Source organism: Anser anser, assembly GCF_964211835.1.
Source record: "Anser anser genome assembly, chromosome: 2".
Taxonomy (NCBI): domain Eukaryota; kingdom Metazoa; phylum Chordata; class Aves; order Anseriformes; family Anatidae; genus Anser; species Anser anser.
The window spans coordinates 46,189,263-46,210,394 of NC_139721.1; the positions used below are offsets into that span (position 1 = coordinate 46,189,263).

The following is a 21,132-nucleotide window of genomic DNA, read 5'->3' on the forward strand; positions in this document are numbered from 1 at the left end:
GCCCACAGGGACCCTCTATATTACAGCCAGCTGAAGCTTAAAATTTAAACCATGCATATATAGTTCAGTATTGTATTTTATACTCTGCTCAATAAAACGATGACATAAATCAATTGCACAGCTGCTACTGGCATTTCAGAAACAATTTACTGACAAAATGAATCACCCAATCTATCCATCTATCCGATACCCATTGCAATAACATTCATCGGAATATTACTGACAAATCCGTTTCAGGGCTGATGGAGCAGCTTTCTCTCTCTCTCTTACGGAAACACTTACTGGGAAATTCCTGTGTCTTTGCTCTGCATCAGAGGGACAATCAGGAAATTCCTCTGTGGCTACAAATAGTTACTGTGTATGCTGTATCTTACTGCACAGAGAAATGTCCCTTTTCAACATCTAGCAATATTGGAGTATAGTGTCTTTTGGCTGTATAACAAAGGTGTTTTAAATCAATATTTGGTTTCTTATTACTATCACTTATCTGCGTCATTATTTCACTGATTAATCAATAACTCCATACTTCTAGCGGTGATGTTCATATCTTGATCGACTTAGGCTTTTTATACATATGATACAGAAATACTCATATGGAAGCCTGCAAAGTGTTTGGAAGCAGTTTGCTTGTGACTGAAGTGGAGGAAGCGATAAGGTTGTCCCTACAGTCAGAAGGATAAAATCTATCTGGCCATGAGATGTGGTGGGTGAACAAAATAATTGTCTTGATTTCTCTGAAACAAAACGAAGTGAGGCCTATTGCATAAAAACCATAGCGCAAGGACAGTGACTGAGGCAAAACTGTGCTTGGAAGGGGGTTAATTCCTTATTTCTGTGCTTTTTATCCTATGCCTGAATAAGCTGAACATATTTTAACGATAGAGACGGATTCTCGTGGAACCCGCTGCTGCTGTCTCAGGTGCACTCGGGCACGTCCTGGCTGCCTGCCAAGCCCTTGGCACCCATCTTCCCGTCACCGCGAGCGGGCTGGGGAGGAACGGGGAGATCCCTGGACGGACCCTGAGCGGACCCAACCCATGGTGGCCAGCGTCGGTTGATGCTGCAGGAGCCATTACTTGACGTGGAGCTGGCCTCACACTTCTTAACACACATCTGCTATTAAATTGGCTGCACGGTAAGCTGCTCATGTTCTCCGAGTATGAATTATCACATACGACAATACCCCCGACCCCTCAGGCCGAGACGGAGGGGCAGGGCGGTACCGCCCGCCTCGCCGGGCACCTAGGGACGCCCCCCCCCCCCATCCCCCCCCGGCCGCCGCCGGCCCCTCACAGCCCCCTCAAGGCTCCAACGGCTTTTCCCGCCGCGCCATCACGTGACGCCCGGTGTGTGTGGGAGGGGTACCCTGGCGGCCCCCGTCCGGCCCCATCCAGGCCGCCCCGCGCCCCGCTCTCTCCCCAGCCAATGGGGAGGGCGGGATTAGCATCTCCCTGCCTTCCCATTGGGCCGCAGCAAGCAGCGGCGGCAGCGGCGGCAGCGGCAGCAGCAGCATCGCGGCGGCCCCGCCGGCGCCCTCCCGGCCCCCCTCCGCTGGAGCGCGGGGCGGGCGGGCGGGCGGGCGCGCGCTTCCCGCCGCCGCAGCTCTGCAGTCTGCTGCCGCCGCCGCCGCCGCCGCGCCGGGGCTCGCGCACGCTCCAACCGCCGCAGTGGCCGCGTCTCGGCGGGGCGGGGCGCGGAGGCGGTGCGGTGCCCGCCCGCGGCGGGGATGCTGCCGCCGCTGCCCGTGAGGGGACGGCGGGCGGCCGCGGCGCCCGGCGGCGTGAGCGGCCCCCGAGGAGCCCCTTGGCAGCGCTAGGGCCGGGGGGTGTGTGCGTGGGGGGGGGTGGGCGGCTCCGGCCGCCACCTGCTCGGCAGCGGAGGCGCAGCGCCAAGGCGGGGGCGGCCGGGCCGGCCGCAAAGGGCCGCTGCCCTTCCTCCTCCTCCTCCTCCTCTTCCTCCTCCTCCGGGCCGGGCGCTGGGCACCGGCCCCCGCTGGCGGGGAGGCGGCGGCAGGGAGGGGGAGCGCGGAGCCCCCCCCGCCCCCGTCCTCGCCCGAGCCCCTGCGAGGCGCCGCCGGCATCGCGAAGGGGGCGGCCGGCTCTGCCCCACGGAGGGAGGATGCCCGTGCTCCGCAAGGCGCTGCGCGTCTCCAATCGCTCCATGCTCGCCTTCATCTTCTTCTTCTCCTTCTCCTCCTCCTGCCTCTACTTCATCTATGTGGCCCCCGGCATAGGTGAGTCCGCGGGGCTGGTCCCCTCTGAGGGGACGAGGCGAGGGGCGGGGGGGGGGGGTGGTCCGCGGTCCCTCAGCAGCCCCTCAGCAGCCCCTGGGCACCCCCGGGCATCCCCGGCCGCCTCCCCCGTCCCTCCCGTGCCCACCCCGCGGCCCTCGGGGCGAAGCGCGGCCCCCTGCGGCCGCTGAGGGGGGCTCCGGGGCGGGGGAAGGCTGCGAGCGGCCAGCGCGGCGCTGCCGGCCGGTGTTAACCTTGCATCTTTGTTCTGTCGGTTTCCAACGCTCTAGAAGATTCAGCTGCCGGCGAGAGGTAGGTTGGTGCTGCTCTTGCCCTCCCCCAGGCCGGAAAATTGAGGCGTAAAAAAAAGCTGCTCGCCGTTTCACCGTGTTAGGAATTAATGGCAGAAGCCAGGGAAGAGCTGCGGAATTGCCTGCTGGAGCCGCGTGAATGCGTCTTTTAAGTCATGAGTGACTGCGTTCATAATAAAGCACACGTGAATGGAAATTGGGAATCAATTAGAATACTTGTCATTTTCGTCTGTCAGTGGGATCTCTCTTCACAGGCTTTACAGTTGCTTAGCTTCCGCTTCTGAAAGCACTGCTGCAGTGGGGAGACGAGCTGTGTAAGAAATGCTACATAAAATAACTGGAAGTCTGGGTCAGATTTGAAAAAAAACACACATCACAAAGCACTAGTCAATGTGCTGTTTTCTTAGGTCACTCTTATGTTGTTTCTGGGAGGGCATCGGGCTTTTTCTCTCTGAATGATCCTTTCAGAACAAGTTAGTGTTAGCCCTGAGATTATCTCAAGTATTCTGTGTGGTGCTCCATGTTTCACTGTGTTGTGTGTCTGTTGGCTAGGCTGTGTTTCCCCTTTTTCCCAGGGAATGTTGACACTTTCTCCTGCACGTCTGACTCCCAAAGTATCTGTATAGCCATCTCACTGTATTTCCTCAGTGCTTAAAACTCCTCTCTGCAGTCATTGTAACGAAATGTCCACACTAATTAGGTGGCTGAATCCCTGCAGTAGTTGTTTCCTGCTGACTGCTGTTTAGCTTCCTCATGTTCATAGTCTGTGTAGTTTGTAAACCACTTCAGGGTGCAGCTACTTTACCCATACTTACCTAATTCATTCCTGTGATGGAATGATGCCACCAGGGTCCATTTAGACGTATCAGTTCTCTGAGACACTTGCGTAATATCATAATAGACTGTAAATACAAGCACTTGGCTTATGATTTAGAAAGCAAAGTGCCATTTCCACATTTTTGTAATAAAACTATTAACATAATAGGTGTAGCTGGCGTTTTACTGCAGAATCATTTTAATATTTCTTCTTCACTGGATATTGTCTTAGCAGCATTTGTACAGTACCTTGTTCAGAATCAGAGCCTCTAATAACAAGACTCTCTTAACTGACTTCATCTTGCTATCGTATTAGATGTTTGTTTAGTTTTCTTTGTACCAGCAGTGAAATGAAATCAACAGAACGCACCAACGGAATTCTTGGGGTCAGTTACTTGGGCCTGGTCAACATTTAAAAACAAAATACAACATACTCACTTAAAAAGGTCTCTCTTGCTCTCTGAGATGTATATACAGTGGTCAGCCCTTACAAGCTGTAGTTTTACAATACAAAAATCTTCAGTAGTTAGATGCGTTTGTGAGATTACAGCTCTTTCCAGCTACTGTTCAATGGTGTGCTGCCCCGTGTATGCAGTTGTGAACTCATCCAGCTTAAACAAATAAAAACCCTACAACATTTTGTCTCTGATACTTCTCAAATACAGTTCAGAATGCTGCTGTCCTGAGCTGTTCTTACTGGGGTAGTGGATGTATAAAATGGTACAGGAAAGGGCAACAGGAAAATCTTACGCTGGTAATCTAAGCGTGTCAGTTTGCAGATGTGATGATTTCCCCGGAATTTGCTCCTTGAAATTGCACAATAGAGGGAAACAACATCAAATACTGTCTTAAAATAAAACCAACAGCCATCCTGGCAATATCCTTGGAGGGGAATTGTGTGGGTCAGCAGTGTGTTGGAAAGTGGGAGAAGTATAAGTGGGTTATGGAGCAGAATGGCTTCCTGAAATGACAAAACTGAGTGAAAATTTGAATTCTTACTGGGCTGCTGGAGTGGAATTCCCTCCTAGCATGCAGTTCGTGGCTTTTCAAAGGGAGAAGATGTCTGCGGAAGAAAGTCCTTAGCACTAGGAGAGTTTTCAAAGAGGCTAGCACATTGTCTCTGTCCTTCATGCTCATTAGAAGATAGTATTGCTGCGTTTTGTAATGAAACTGCAGGTTTTGTGAATTTGAAATACTGCTAATTTCTTTAGAGGGAAAAATCTCAACTGCTTATTTTAATGTTTTTAATTATTTTAAATTGTAAATATTTGCACAGTAATTATATGTATATCACATTTTTTTTTTTTGGAGAAGGTTCGCAGAACATTAGTTCTTTGGGAAATAGAAATGTTTATTATCCTGTATATTTCAGACTATGGGGAGAGGAAAAGCATTCAAAGTTCAGGTTTTCAGATGCAGTGTTGGTTTTGAGACTAAGACATATAATATTCCACATAATACAATACAGGGCTTACATGGTTGAGAAGAATTCATGTGCTATGTTGTTCCTGCACCTTCCTTCTCCTCTTCCCCAAGAACAGAAGATGGGGTGGGGTAGAGATGGCTGCAACCTTATCTCAGCACCACCTCTCGTTTTGGTAATCAGAGGAGCTTGAACACTAAAGCAGATTGATCTGTGAGTGCTGATTAGAGAAGAAAACTACTTTTTCCAAATGAATGTTAAAAAAAAAAAAAAGCATTAGATAGCAAAATGAAATGGTAGAAAAAATATGTTTAAAAGTTAAAAATTTCCTTTTAATGTGTAATTGAGATGTCTGTGTGTTAGTCTCATGTATCTGATGGAAGGAAGCATTGCTTCTCCGGAAGGACCGTTTTTCTGACAGTGTTTCATCTGGTGCTCCTTCTCCAGTACTTGAAATAGAAGATACAAGCTGAAGTCACTGATTTTGAATTAATTAATGAAGATGGCATGTGATTCTGAAACTTCCTTGGAAGTTCCAATTATCTCTACATATTGCAAGTAGTCTGAGGAACCTAGCTGAGAGCAGGAATCTTTGGCAGCAATCAATTCTTATTCAGTGCTGCAGATACTGGTACCGATAAAAGCATCTTGAATAGTCAATGTGTGGTGCTGACAGTTATTCAAAACACATTTAGCTTCACATTTACACCATGGAATGTCCCCAAAGATGAGGAGAATTGGACAATGGTGGAAGGCCATGGTGAGAGCATTAAGAGAGAGCATTTACTGATCTTATTTCACTGCCAAGGCAATCTGAGAATTCCCAGAGATTTTTTTTTTTCTTACTATGCTTTTCAACATTTCTATCAGCATCGTAACTGAAATCACACTGGACAATATAATTGGTTTCAGAAAACAATCTCTCGTTACTGGGTTGTTTTTTTCCATCTGACTCCAGCAGGGGACTTTTACCAGCACCTTACAGCTCTCAATATTGTAGTGAACTGCAGTCTTGCTTGGCCAAGTGCACGCGGTAGTGCTTGTGAGGACTAGTTAGGAAGCAGTGCAGGGATCAGGGAAGATGCAGTCTGGTTTTGGCATCAGTAACCAGAAATCCTGAACAGTAGAATGAGACTGAGGATGAAAAAACAGCTACTGTTTTCTCTTTCTTGGTCTTCTGCTTATCTTACTGAAACCTTACTCCTTCTCTGGCAATCTTAACCAAGGGGCAGCCGTGTTGGCTAGGTGGAACTTTGAAACATCTCCATCAGTTTCAGCTCACAAATTGATACATTTGATATAAATTTTTTCTTCTATTCTGTATTAGGAAATCATTTTTCTAGTAGAAAATATGATATCACTCCTTTTGAACTTAAGCAGAAATGGAGGAAAGAGCTGAAAACATTTTCTGCAAGATAATTGGTAGCCAGTGCGTCCAGGTGCACAGCCCATAGATATGGGCACAGTCTCCGTGCTAATGTTCTTTTTCCTGGCATCTGTGGGTTTTTTTTTTTGATGTTTCCAAAGGCTTTCTGTTTGATCATGGAACAATTTAGATCGGCAGGGACCTCTGGAAGTGATCTGATCCAGCCTCCTGCTGAAAGCAGATCCTATTATATCGGGTTGCTCAGGACCATGCCCAGTTGAGTTTTGCATATCTCTAGGAATGGAGATTCTGCACTACCTCTGAGCAACTTGTTCCAGTGTTTGACAACTCAGAGAAAATTGTAACACGTAACTGGAATTTCCCATCTTGTATCTTGTGTTCATTGCTTTGTCTCTTTGCTCTCTGTAGCTTCAAGAAGTGTTCAGTTTCATCTTCTGTATGCGTTTCCACTACAGAGCTGAAGACACCAAAAAATTCACCCTCCCCGTAGCCATTTCTACTCACGACTGAACAAACCCATTTCTTTCAGTTTCTACTTGTATATCACATGCTTTCCTCTGGGCTTACTCTGGTATGTTAATGTCTTTCTTTTACTGGAATCCCCAAAGTAGCTGGAATGCCTAAATATGGCTTCACAAGTAGCCAAATAGAGGAGAATTGCTGCTCTTGAACTCGGGGCTATGCTGTTGTTTCTAATACAGGGCAGCATGCTGTTGACTGTGTTTGCTACAATCATGCACAGATGATTCTGACTTTTTTAATAGAGCATGTGTCTTCAAGGCAATAAGTTTAATACAGCTCAAGGGCTGCACTGAAACAGGAATAATACAGCTAGTGTGTTTAAAACAGAATAAATCCTTTGTCTTCTCTGTTTATGCTGTGTGAAAGCGTCATCTGATAAACGGATGATGGGTGTTGCAGGATGTGGTAGATGTTCAGATTTCCTTTTCTTTGCTGCTGGCTCCTTTTACTGCTTTCTAGGAAATCCTTCTCATGGGTCTCTTACAAGTTTCTTGAGTGAGTGAAACTTGTCTATCCCTTTTCTTCATAGTTTCTGCAGGAAAATGTCTGTGCTACAAACCTGATTGTTTGGAAGCTATTTTTGGCTTTATGTAGGTTCATCTGTTATCAAAGGTTTCATTTGGAAGAAATTATTTCAGAATTAGCTATTGAATTATTTTTGACGTGCTGTATAATCGACTAATAGTATCAGATTGGAGAGTAGAACAACAACAGAACAAAGTATCCTGAGTTGGAAGGGAACCACGAGGATCATCAAGTCCAGCTCTATAGCAAATATGTTAGAAGTGTTAGAAGTTATGTTGAAGATTGTATCAGGTGTCACACTTAAAATATTGCTAGAGAAAGCTTAATTATTGTTTGTTCTTCACCCATAAGTGGCAACTTGACCAATGAGATTTCCTCTTACTGGCTCTAATAAGCGGTTAAACTGACAGCTATTCAGTCCCTCACAGCCAGAGGACTCATCCATCGGGCATATTCTTCATGGCAGTGAGTATACAGACATTGTCTAGAGTATTAAAAAAACACTGCCACTAAAAACAATTTTGAAGCCCCTCTGTTGTAGCTGATGCAGACTTGTTCATCTGCACCATATGAATGATCCCTGTTAACATCCAGAAACATCTGTAGTTGTTCATATTTCTGACAGATTGAGGTGATCTGCACCTTTCTAATACGTTTTCCCTACAAGGAGGTATACATACACAGACTCAAAAGCAGTCTCCCCATACCCATGAAATAAGTTTGGATTTATTCTGTGATTCTGTGATACAAATAATGCAAAATTGGTTTTAAAGATTCAGCAATAAGTCAAAAATTGGTTTCAAGGTATACACATTTTTGCATTTTTCTGATTGTTTCGTGTGCTTTAAAAACACATGTAGCAACAAACTTGTAACAATAAATAAAATCTTATGAAGCATTTAGTCTAAGTTGAACACTTCTATAGAATTTACCTATGCTCTGTAGATTTCAGTTTGTGAACAGGAACTAGTTTCCAACAGTCTTAGCTTACTTTGGTTATCCTCCTTTACTGCAAAGTTATTTATTAAATCTGCTTTAAAGTCTCTACTTTGTAGTTGTAAAAAATAATCCTAGAACCTAAATTCTTGACTGTGATGTTTTAGAAGCCATCTTAAGTTGAATTCTCCTTACTATATATTTAGATTAGTATTTAGAATTTAATGTGAACCTTGAGATGAGAAGAGATCCACATGAGACTTGTTCTAGAAATGTTGCCATGAAATGATTTCCCATTTACCGTTACTAGTTGAGATCTTTCTGTTAACCAGTTTGAATCCATCTCATTTTTTTTGCAGTGTGTTGAGTGTGCTTTTTGGAAGCCCTATGAAAACAGGTGTTGACTAGCAGATGTGTAACTTTGCAGGAAATGGTCATTTGGCAAGATCTGTTTTCATAAAGCAGTGTTTATAACATTTTAATTTTTGCAGTGTTTCTGGATTCTGTATAAAGTATACCCATCTGAGCTTATCAGTATTTTTTTTTTTTTTCTGAAGATCAGGGTATAACGTTGCTGGGGTTGCTCTGATCATCTTGTATCATGAGAAGAACATGATCTTATTGTATTTTAAGTATTGAGTGTTAACTTTTGGAATTGTACTTGAAATAAGGCTTTTTTATTATTTTAAATGAATGATCAATTTATGATCAAGTTTATGATTTCAAAATGAAATGTGTAATCTCCAAATCTGTTCATCTTTTCTTCTTTGGTATCTCGAAAGTCATAGTTTGTGGTCTCATTAATGCTTTTCTGACTGTCTTGTTGAAATAATCACAGCTCTATCTTCATCCGACTGTTCTTCAGAATGTCAGTCATTTGTCCAGAACTTTTGATGACTGACCTGTGGAGGTGCATCGCTGATCACTGATGTAGATCTGGATCAATTGTCAGTGAAATCTTTATCTGAACTAGGTATGAGTTCATGCTCAGACTGCAGTTGGATTAGGTGGAGCATTTTGTACAGTATTTGTTCCAAGGTATCCTGTATGGGCACTGCACTTCTGCTTACCTTGTACATTATGTGACAGCCTGGATTCTATACATTTCTTGAGTTAGGAGTGCTGTTTCTTGTTTACTATGGACCATGTGCAGTGAAATAAGGAGAATACGAAGAAAACTAGTTGTGAGTGGTTACATTGTGAAGTGTTTTGTTTGATTAAAACTGAAAATTTTACTTCCCGTTTTGTGCATTGTATTTCATTGTAACAGGCGTGGTGATTGGTACAAATGCAGCAAGATAATAGCAGAAGGAAATCTTCATGACAGCAAAGGCAGTGTTTCTGGAAGCCTGTGCCAAGCTCAGGGAGATAACCCATATTCAAGTACTACTGGCAATTGAAGAGGATTGCCGTGGAAGTTCTCAAACTGTAGTCCTCGGTATTCTGCTCTCGGTCTTGTTCCCTTAACATTCTTGCAGGAAAGACTTATTTTTCTCTGACATTTCTTGCTGTTGTAGTTTATCTGGAATGCTTTGCTGTCACAGCTGGGTGATCTGACACGTAAGCTATGCTCTTTTACGCAGGTCTTTGCTGACAAACCTGTGCTAATAGATCAGATTTATTTTTATGACTAAGTTAGTATCTTTGATTTCACATGATGCTCTTAGCTTCTAAAGTAATTAATTGGCAACTCAAGCATCTGCTATCACTTGAGCAGCTATTGAACAGCAAAAGAATATAAAGTCGGTCAGGCAGTGGCAAGGTGCAGTGCTTTATCAGTTATGAGGCTGGATACTGTGTAAGTTTTCTTTTCCCTGCTCTGTGCTCCAGTGCATCTATGAATAGATTAGCATAAAAGAGAGACAGCTGGGATATTATGCTAAGATAAGGTGTTGCTGTCTACTGCAGACCAGCTATGCCATTCAGGAGGACTGAATTATGAAAGGTACGCTGACACACAACTTCATTTTTCAATAGAAGAACCTCCTGTCACATGAGGATGTGAGAGAGAGGTTACAGTTGTGGAAGACTAAGTGTGATCATAAATTTGATAGTGGAAACTATGGGCCCTGCCCAGATTTGTTGCAAGGAATTCTCTGGTATAAAGCACAACTGCTGGAGTATTATCTTTCAAGTAGTGTTATCTTTATTATTTGTGGTAGAGTCCCAGGTAGCTGCTACAAAAGGTGTAGAGTAAGTGCATAGAAAGGAAGATACTGCATTGTGTTTATATATTTGGGTACAAGTTTATGGTGGTTTGGCAAACAGATCAGCCAGGAAGATGAGGTGTTCAATTGGCACGGACTCCAAGAATAGCTTGATTCAAACATGGCAAGGTTAGATCTTCTGATTAGCAAGTGCAGCTTAGGCCAAGGTGGCAGCAGGCTTTGTCTGGTCATTTTTTGGATTCTTATCTTTTTGTGATGCCTATTTTTTAGAGAAATGTCTTTTCTAGCTTTGTCTGTCACAAAGGTCTGATGTGTTTGTTCTCATTTATCTCCTTTTCCTCAGAAGCAGCAAATTTTCCTTCAAAAAGCAGCTTTCAAAAAGGGGAGCTGTAGGTGATTTTGCAGAAAATCTGTTCTATCAAGGTTTATGCCTGCCTTCTCATCTGGTCTAGAATAAAGTTTCTATAGGAATTGAGGGCAGTTATTATGGCCCTCTTGACTTTTCTGTGGACTTCTTTCAAGGTCTTAGTCTTAGTTCTGTCCTTAGTACTGTGTCAGGTTCCTAAAACTACAGCAGTAGTCTGTTAGGAAAATATTCCTTCCAGTGACTTCTGGAGTAAATATTTCCTTTCAAACAGGAGCAATGCTGGAGAATATGCTTGCTGACTACACGGTGTCAATAATTTCTGTCACTGTGTGTATAATAAGTGACATCCATCTGTATAACAGCTGAAGTGCATGCAGTCAATAGGTTTGGTAGCAGCCAGAAAAAAAAATTCCTAAGGCTAATGAACATGTAAGTAGAAGGAAAAGCACCAAACATTCCTGTTAGGAAAGGTAATATCATTCTTAGGAAGCTTGAAGGTAGAGACTTGTAGTGTTGCTAATGAAAAAAGGAACAAGAAGAAGATAGTGAAATGACTTATGGGCTGTCTGAAAAGGTCTAAGCATAGAACTCCGGGGACAAACAATACCGAGGCTAATATACACCTATAAAAAGGCTCTTCATTTTGTCACGGCTTAGTAAATGGGTGTCACAGTTAATACTACGTTGCCATGCTGCTTATGTTCAGACAGTGGTCATAGGTGTATGAAAATACTTTTTCTCTTGTAAAATCATAATCTGTGTTTCATTGTATAAAGAGGTATAAGGTTGCACAGTAACTGCTGTGGAGAAAAACACGAGTTTGACTTTGGGGAATAATTCTGGGAATGGACACTTCTGAAGGCAGAACTCACCAAAAGTTTGAATGTCAAGAACTCTTGAAGTTGTTGAGTTGTTGAGTTGTCTATTCTTGTATCTTTCAGAGGTGTAGATCTAGCTTATATATATATATATATATATTCTTTTTTTTTCCTGTTGCCCAAAATATATTTAAGTGAACAGTTTCCTACTTGCAACAAAAAATGTTTTGTCTAGAAGTGTTTGTGTCTTAATAGCAGAAATACACCCTGATGTGGGTCAGGTCGTACTCTAATTCAGGTTAAAATTGTGCAAAGAACAAAGTTAGATGTATCCTGATGTTCCGGGTCCAGCTTGGGTGGAGTTAATTTGTTTCCTAGCAGCTCATATGGTGCTATCTTTTGGATTTGTGACCAAAACAATGTTGCTGAACACCAGTGTGTTTTAGCTGTTGCTGAACAGCATTTGTACAGCATCTAGGCCTTTTCTGATTCCCATGCTGTCCTACCCCCAGCCAATTAAGTTTGGGGTGGGTAAGAAGTTGGGAGGAAATGTAGCTGGGACAGAGAACCCATAGTGACCAAAGAGAGATCCCATACTATACAGTGCTATGCTCAGCAAACAAAATTGTGTCGTGTCCCCCCCCCTCCCCCCAAAGTAGTGGTTGCTGACAGGACATTGGTGAGTTACTGTTTTTGCATCACTTTTTTTTTTTTTTTAATCTCTTCAGTTTATTAAACTATCTTAATCTTAGCCCGTGAGGTTTTGTTCCACACCTTCCTTGCTTTTGTCCTTCCATTTTTTTTTTCCCCATCCCACTGAGGGATAGTGAGCGAGCCGCTGGTGGGGGCTTACCTGCCAGCCAAGGTCAACACACTACACCTGATAAATGGGAGTTAATGTTATGTCTCTGTAAACCTGCTATTCTGTAGTGTTAGGAAGTCTTCCAACTTTCTCTCTGTTTAGGACTGAGAGTTGTATTGAGATCAGATTTGGAGCTTTGAATAAAGGGCTAAGACAGAGGAATATTTCATAATGTTGCTATGAGTATCATAGTTAGTCAGAATGTTGATTTACTCACGCTTGATGCCTGTAATAAATATTTCACATATAATTATCAAGCATTAATACTTTAAGATTGGCAGTGATTTGTAGCAGTTGTATACTGAAACAGCTGTTGGGGGGTGAATAAATAGCAGCGCATTTTGATTGAAAGTTATGTTAACTAGTGAGTAAAAGGGGGACAGTTCTCTGGGACTAAAGAATTTCTGAATATTTGTTTTTTCTATCCAGTATTTCTCTGATGTATATATTTATGCATGTATGAGAGATGGATGGATAAGCGTCTCCACATGAACACTTTTTTATTGGTAAATTCAGTTGATTCCCTGCACTGGTAGTTGCTTTTGGTAAGCTAAAGAGAAATGAAGGCATCATATAAAGTTTATATTGACTTTTTATAATTTTATTTTTTATATAGACCTGTGACTGAGTTTATTGTATTCTCATTTTGTTGCTGTTACATTTCACTCTTTGTGAATCTTGGAGTATTAATGTTCACTAGCCATGAATTCAGACTGAGTAGTAAATACTGAACATGTTATAAATGGATGTTAGAATAATTTGGAAATACCTTATTTTAATTCAAATTCAAAATTGCTTTTTGTTTTATCAGCAAACACGTATCTCTTTATGGTGCAAGCTCGTGGTATCATGTTGAGAGAAAATGTAAAAACAATAGGACACATGATCAGATTGTACACTAACAAAAACACTACATTGAACGGAACAGGTAAGAATATTTCTTCTTTAATTTCATTTCAGAAGAGCTTTTTGGGGTGCAGGGGGGAAACCTGCAGAAAACAAACCTTAAAGGCATAGCTTGATCATGAAAGCCTAGACCCAAGCACTACTTTTCAGTAACTGGAGAGAAGACCAAAGAGTTACTGTATTTCAGTTCACTTTAGTAGGAAAAATGTCATAGCTGTAACAACGATACCTTAATTGAATTACTGTTAATGTGGTAAAAAGTTATTTAATCATGCTGCCTGGAATTGGCTACTTACAAAGTCAGCATTGTCACCTGCCTGATGATATGTTACAAAATCAGTGGATAACGTAGGTTTTTACAAAAATAAATTCTTCTTTTTAAGATTATCCTGAAGGAAACAATTCTAGTGACTGTGTCGCTCAAACAACAATGTATCTTCCAGAAAACTTCACTTACTCTCCTTACCAGGCTTGTCCAGAGAAGCTGCCTTACATGAGTAAGTTTTAAATTGACCTTAATGTTTATCTGGTAAATTGGATTGTACTTAAAACAAAATGTAATTACTTAAAATAATAAAAGTATGTAACAAAACTAAATTATTTCAACAGTAAGTATTTTAGTTACTCAACTTTGGGAATCAAATAAAAAGTTCTGACAATATCAACTGAGTAACCAAAGAAAGAGGATGGTGATTGTACCAGTTGAAAAACGCGTATAAATTAGTATTTCTAGGGACACTTTCAAGGACTCTGGCAGATGAATTCTGCCAAATTAGTTAATTCAAAATTGTACTGGCTTCTGCTAAACTGTTCCTCTTGAGTGTTAGTTTACTGTCCAGAAGTGGAGGGATAAGGCAAGTCAGGTGTTGATGAGTCTCATTTTATCACATAATCTTAAATCACTAATGCAAATGTGTTTGCACTGAAGTGTATTTGGAATTGCCAGAATAGGGACTTGCATTCTACTTTGGCATCCTTCCTATCAACGTCATTGGCTGTATGTAATTCTACCAGAATTTGCTTTTGGGTGTTCTTATTACTGCTCACTTTTCCATCATTTTTGATGGTGATCTCTTCATTTGTACTTACTGAGTTGTGCTGAATTTAATGAAAAATCATACTTTTAATAGAAAGTAATTCACTGGATAAGTTACCATTCAGCAAGGAGATATATATCCCACCCTTTGGTTTTCATGCATCCCTTTTTAATATGTATCTGTGTATTTATAAATAGAACTCCTTTCAAGATTATGTAATACAATGAAATGTTGCAAATGGTCCTGAGATGGTTGAAGAAAAGAGCTTCTTGAATCACATATATTTTGACCTACTCAGTAGTCTGTGGTTGTTACAGAAGTCAACTATATTTCTTCACACGACTAAATTCAATTTGCAAAATTTGTATCCTGGAATGAGTACGGTAAAATCATATTTTGTCCCAAGTACCTGTGCTCTTAAAATATGAGCAGCTAGTGGCTTCTGTACGACTCAGTCTTTAAGGTTACCATGCACGGGTTGAGCACTGCTATGCTGCTTCATAACTGCAACAAGATACCTCTACTTCAAGATAAAAGCAGTATGAAAGAATTTTTCATGTGTTCCGTAATTCAGAACCAGCATAATTTGAATACTGGCTTGATATGTAAATGGAATGCAGATGAGTTGTTTCAGTTATACGAAATAAAACTCTTATGTTAAGGTCATCTCAACTTTATACTAGTTTGCAAAAATCACTGCAAGTAGAAGTGGCTCTTAGTGAGCTATAAGAAATATACAGATCTTTAATATGATCACTTCAGTACCCTGGGATTAAATGTACCTTAACGGTTATAATAAATATTAGAAAAATCTAGTAGTATTTAAAAAATAATCTTCAGTGGAAGTTCTCCAGAACTTATAGTTTCTAGCGTTCCATCAAGTGAATGGTTGAGCTTTTCCTAATATTCAACCAGCATTTACTCCCCTCTGACTCATTCTACCTACCCCCCCCCCAAAAAAAAAAAAAAAGTTGGATTTCTCCTTGTGCTTCTCCTTGATGCTTGGAAAAGAGTTGGTTGCCATCTGTACAACAAAATACTGTGTTTTGGAAAAGACAAAGTTTTTGTCTGTCTTCTCATTGGTAGATAAACCAATTCTTTCAGCCTTTCTAGAGTGTGTAGTTTTAAAACTCTTGTCATTCTTGATTTTGTAGCATAGACTTTCTCTAATTTGATTTCCTTTTGAAATATCATACCCAGCTAAAGCCCTGGTAGGACTAAGGAAACAACACAAACCAGTAATTACCTTCTCTGTCTTTCATACAACAGCTGTTAATGTATTCCAGAATGAGGTTTGCCATTTTTGTGCAACTGCATTACAGTTTATTGTCTCATATTAATATGCAATCCATTATAAACCATCAAAATCTCTTTATGCATACTGTAGTGTAGTCAAGTATTTCCTGTTTTGTGTGTGCATATTTCATTTCTCCTAAAGTAACAATCCATATATACATGTATACATTTAATTTCACTCTGTTGGTTACAATATGTATCTGTAATTTGTTGAAATTATTTTTGTTTTCTGCTTCTGTTCTTCAAAATGGTTTCTCCTTCCTTTGCTTTCTCGTTTTATTTCTTTTTAGGTTTTATAAATAAATCTGTTTTTTATTGTAGCTTGACAGTAATGGAAGTAGTGAATATTAAATGCAGATACTTCCTTCTTCTGCCTGCCCTACCAACGGCAGTGAAAAACTACAGATACCTATTCACCCCTTTCCTGCGTACTTTGATAGTTTACTATACTTTTTAAGCAATCTGGAGGGAATTTCATCATCTTCTATCAAATTAAGAGTGTCTGCCATATCTAAATATTGTTTAACTGGTCCTGGCCCTGGCTCCTACTTTTTTTTTTTACATTTAAATATTTGTAAGCATCTAGTCACGTCTAAGACTAAGATCTTAGTACTTCACATCTTAGTACTTCACATTGTGTATTTTGTGTATTGTTTGATTCCTTTTGTGGTGTAACAATTGATATTTATTTATCTTTATTTTTTCTGTTAGATTCTTTAAATCAATTGCATGGTTCTTGATGCTTCTCTGTCTCTTGGTAATTGAAATTGATTTAGTTTTTTTTTTTAAATTTAATTTGTACATGTTTATATTCTGTGTATCGGTCCTTTGTTACTTGCTCGTGTTTCTACTTCTTGTATGATTTCTTTTTCAGGTTATTGAAGAGTGTCAGTTACAACCATAATGATTATCTAGGTGGTTTTTTTTTTTTTTTTTTTGTAGACTGTAGGTTTAGCTTGTTCTGCAGTATTTTTATACCCAGAGGATCAGAGGTCGGCTGAAGAGCACCTGAAGAACAGTACAAAGGAATTGCAACCATGTCATCCAATAAAACACTTTCATTAGGGTCCCAACTTAAGTGCCTCTACATGAACTCAGTCAGCATGGGAAATAAACAAGGGGAACTGGAAGTTCTGGTTAAATCTCAGGGCTGTGATATCATTGGCCTCAGTGAGACATGGTGAGATGACCTGCATGCCTGGAGTGCAGGGATAGATGGTTACAGGCTCTACAGGAGACACAGGCAGGGAAGGAGAGGAGTGGTATAGGCTTGGGAAGGAGTGGCTGGAGAGTTTCCCAACAGCAAAGGACCTGGGGGGCTGCTGACTGAACATGAGCTGACAGTGTGCCCAGCGAGCCAGGAAGGCCAGTGGCATCCTGGCCTGCATCAGAAATAGCCTGGCCACGAGGAAGTGATTGTCCCCTTGTTCGTGGCACTGGTGAGAACATGCCTTGGATAGTGTGTTCAGTTTTGGGCCCCTCACTACAAGAAGTATGTTGAGTTGCTCCAGTGTGTGCAGAGAAGAGCTATGAAGCAGGTGAAGGGACTAGAAAACAAGAATTATGAAGAGTGACTGAGGGAATTGGGGTTATTTAGTCTGGAGAAGAGGAGGCTGAGGGGAGACCCCATCGCTCTCTCCAACTACCTGAAAGGAAGTTGCAGCAAGGAGGGTGCAAAGAGGGGTCTCTTTTCTCAGGTGACAGGTGATATGATGCAAGGAAATGGTCTCAAGTTGCACCAGGGGAGGTTTAGGGTTCGATATTAGGAAGAATTTCTTCATAGAGGAGGTGGTCAACCATTGAAATGGACTGTCCGGGGAAGTGGTGGAGTCTCCATCCCAGGAGGTATTCAAGAGATGTGTGGACGTGGTCCTAAGGGATGTGGTTTAGTGATAGTACTCAGTAGGTCAGGTTGATGGGTGAACTTGATGATCTTGCAGGTATTTTCCAACCCAGATGATTGTATGAATCCACACAGTTATTTTCAGGAACTGCCAGCTTGCCTTTTTCCTTTAAAAAAAAAAAAATTGTTTTAGATCTGCTTTTAAAAGATTTCCTTATTGTGCTGTTCTTGATTCCTTTTTCCTTTCTATCCTTTCTGTTTTTATTTATTTATTTATTTTTTCAGTTCTGTGTTATCATATCAAAAACTAAAATGGCTCTTGCAGTATCTTCTGCTTTTTGTGGTGATTTCACACTGACAGCTAGCTAAGTTCTACCATGCTGCTCTCTCACTCACCCTCCTCAAAAGGACAGGGAGAGAAAATATGGGAAATGGGGGCTGCAGTCAGTCCATAACACTTTGTCTCTGCTGCTCCTTCACAGTCACTCCCACGGGGTCCCTCCCACAGGATGCCGTCCTTCCCAAACTGATCCTGAGGGAGCTTCCCACAGGCAGCAGCTCTTCAAGAACTGCTCCCACATGGCTCCGTACCATGGGGTCCATCCCCCAGGAGCAACCTGCTCCAACACAGGTCCCCCACGAGCGGCAGCTCCCCCCAGACCCCCTGCTCCTGCGTGGGCTCCTCTCCACGGGCTGCAGCTCCGGCCCGGGGCCTGCTCCTGCGGGGGCTCTCCATGGGCCGCAGCCTCCTCCAGGCCACATCCACCTGCTCCACCGGGGGCTCCTCCACGGGCTGCAGCGTGGAGATCTGCTCCGTGTGGGACCCATGGGCTGCAGGGGGACAGCCTGCTCCACCAGGGGCCTCTCCACAGGCCACAGGGGAACTTATGTTGCGGTGCCTGGAGCACCTCCTGCCCTTCTTCTGCACTGACTTCGGCATCTGCAGGGCCGTTTCTACTTTTTCTCACCCCTTTCTCCCAGCCTCTGTTGTGCAGTTGCACTGTTGTGTGTTTTGTTTTTTTCCCCTTTCTTTAATCTGCTCTCCTAGAAGCCCAACCAGCGTCTCTCCCTGGCCTGGCTCTGGCCAGCAGCGGGTCCCTTTGGAGCCGGCTGGAGCTGGCTCTGATCTGACACTGGGCAGCTGCTGGGCTCAGCTCACAGAGGTCCCCCCTGCATCCCCTGCCACTACGAAAACCTTGCCACATAACAAACAAACAGTTATTTCTGGTATTCTCCAAAAATTTCAGTCTTTCAAAAAGGTCTAGGTAGCTAGTCAATTCAGTGTCACAACGTCAAGCAATTACAAAATGCTTTCATTCTGGACACAAAAAGATCTCTTGCATGTGGTTACAGGGAAGAAAATGGTAGGAATTTCTTTCATTGTCTTTAAAATTTCAACCTTTACCAAAGACTTGAGTTTAAAGACAAAAAATAAAGAATGTTTTATGGTGTCTGTCAGATAGTTACTGTAAAATCTTTATTTGATGATCTAGTATTTTCTTGTAATAAGTACTAACCTGATTTTTTTGCTACCATATTGTAGTCTGTATTTAATATCTTGCTGAATTCTTCTCTGATCAGTATCCATTTGCAAATACTTTCCCTGTTGGGCTAATCAGTTCTGTCAATGGTAGTTTTCAAGTCTGTCCATTTGCTATAAATTGGTCTGATACAGTCAATGGTGAATTAATGGGTGAAGTCTGCATATGAAATAAATTTCTAGAATTTAAATTGCTGGATTTAGAGTGTAGCAAAGGTGTAAAAGCTGAACATTAAGAGGACTCCATGATTTTTTTTTCCTTTTATCTATATTGTAATGTAAATCAAATTTCCTGATTCTATTTGCCTGTGATATACCTTTTAAAGTTAGATCTATTGTCTTAATTGAAATTAATAAATATAAATTTTTCCTCTATTTAGGAGGCCTTATTGATGTCAATATGAGTGAAATTAGTTTTGATGAAATTCAGCAGCTATTTTCAAAAGACTTAGACATTAAACCAGGAGGACACTGGAAACCAAAAGACTGTAAGCCACGATGGAAGGTGAGATGTTTCTTTGCTTTTTTTTTTCCTGTTTGTATTCAACAATAGTTTACCATTGTACGCACTCAACCTTTTACCGCTACAGTTTTATATAACATGTAGTATACTACAGTGTATCTATTGTGCTGTGCTCAAGAAGACACTAGAGCTTGTAGAAAAACATGAAATGGATTGCCTTGTAGATATAAACTTTTCCAATGTTTGTATTGCTTAAAATGTAATTAGAAGCAAATGATCATAGAAGGAAAATCATATTTAACTTTTACATAAGAACTTTTTCTTCTTTTTTTAACTGCTTGAGCAAAATTCCAACCTGCTTTCTTAGTGGAAATGACATATTGTAGAACACTGAGACAATTTTAAAGTAAAAATTAAAAAGCTTGTGTAAGCCATGGAAGACTTAATTTGTATTAAAACATTACAATTTAAAAATGTTAATATAATAGCTTACTATAAATAATTTTTTGAAGGTGGCAATCCTCATTCCTTTTCGGAATCGCCATGAGCATCTTCCAATTTTTTTCCGGCATCTGATACCTATGTTGCAGAAGCAGCGGCTGGAATTTGCCTTCTATGTTGTTGAACAGGTAACAACACTTATCTGAAAAGTGACTCTTTGGGATTCCTTACTAAGGGGGATTTGATATGCTTACTAAGATTTGGATAAATCCAGAATTTAAAAATTGTTTCACTGCCGTTCTAATCCTTTGAGTGAAAAAGGAAAGGTCAGCTCCATTCCCAGGATTAGCCTATGGCCTTTTTTCAAATACAGTCTGGTATTTTATGGGCGATAACATGGCCTCTTTGAATCTGTTGTCTTTGTAAGTTTTCAAGGTAAAACAACAACAAGAAATACACATTTTAAGGATAAGAATTGGGAATGGTTGTTTAGAGAAAGCTATTTTACAGTACGTGCTCACTGGAATCCAATCAAAGACAATAACTTTAAAGTCTATGCTTTCCAGTTAATATATGTGAAATATAGTGGTGGTGTTGATCCTAAAAAATTACCAGCTAGTACCAGCTAGAGACTAAGAGACTCTTCATAAACAGAGAGGAATGATTATGTAGGGGAAAAAAAAAAAAGAAAGAAAAAAAAATGAAAAAATACCACAAAAACAGCCAACTAGAAGTGTTTGCAAGTCACAGTGAAGGAACAAAATAGTTCAGATTAATAGAGGAATTTGCACTGTTGTTGGCTGTAGTAGATAAATAACCTCCCAAAGAAATTGCTGGACTTAGTTTTCATGGTTTATCTTATGTGATATTTTCAGGTGACAAAGTGAAACATAGCAGAAAACAAATAAAAAGATCCACTAAATTGTCATGAAAAAGTCATTTAAAATGCATTTGCTGTATCAAAAGGTCTTGTAAATTATACTGTCTTGTTAGTTCAAAATTGAAATGTGGAGATTTAAATTGTGCTAGAAATAAAAATAACTTGAATTTAACTTCATAAAAGTTTCTAAGAAATTGGAAGTTCTAATATAAGGTTGTCAATTAATGTATATATGTAAATGTTAAGAAAACAACGATTACAGCTTGACTAAAGAGTCAACTGTTTTAAGAAACAAAACTTAATATTTCTTTTTAGTTTTTATCAGTATTTCTTTAACTGGTAATATGCTGTATTGATCTAG

General features: G+C 41.0%; 1 protein-coding gene across 3 annotated transcripts in view; it reads left to right on the forward strand.

Annotated features, from left to right (window-relative positions):
- The first annotated feature begins 1,651 nt into the window (after positions 1–1,651).
- The window catches only part of B4GALT6 (beta-1,4-galactosyltransferase 6), a 28,041-nt gene continuing 8,560 nt past the window's right edge, over positions 1,652–21,132 (forward strand). The window contains exons 1-5 of one of the 3 annotated variants that reach the window (XM_083822681.1): positions 1,652–2,233; positions 13,177–13,293; positions 13,655–13,768; positions 19,368–19,492; positions 19,963–20,079. In XM_083822681.1, the coding sequence (XP_083678807.1) occupies positions 2,119–2,233; positions 13,177–13,293; positions 13,655–13,768; positions 19,368–19,492; positions 19,963–20,079 (588 nt within the window). In that variant the 5' untranslated portion in view covers positions 1,652–2,118. The remainder of the gene's footprint in view (positions 2,234–13,176; positions 13,294–13,654; positions 13,769–19,367; positions 19,493–19,962; positions 20,080–21,132) is intronic. The other 2 variants (XM_083822682.1, XM_083822680.1) reach the window with 2 other exon arrangements.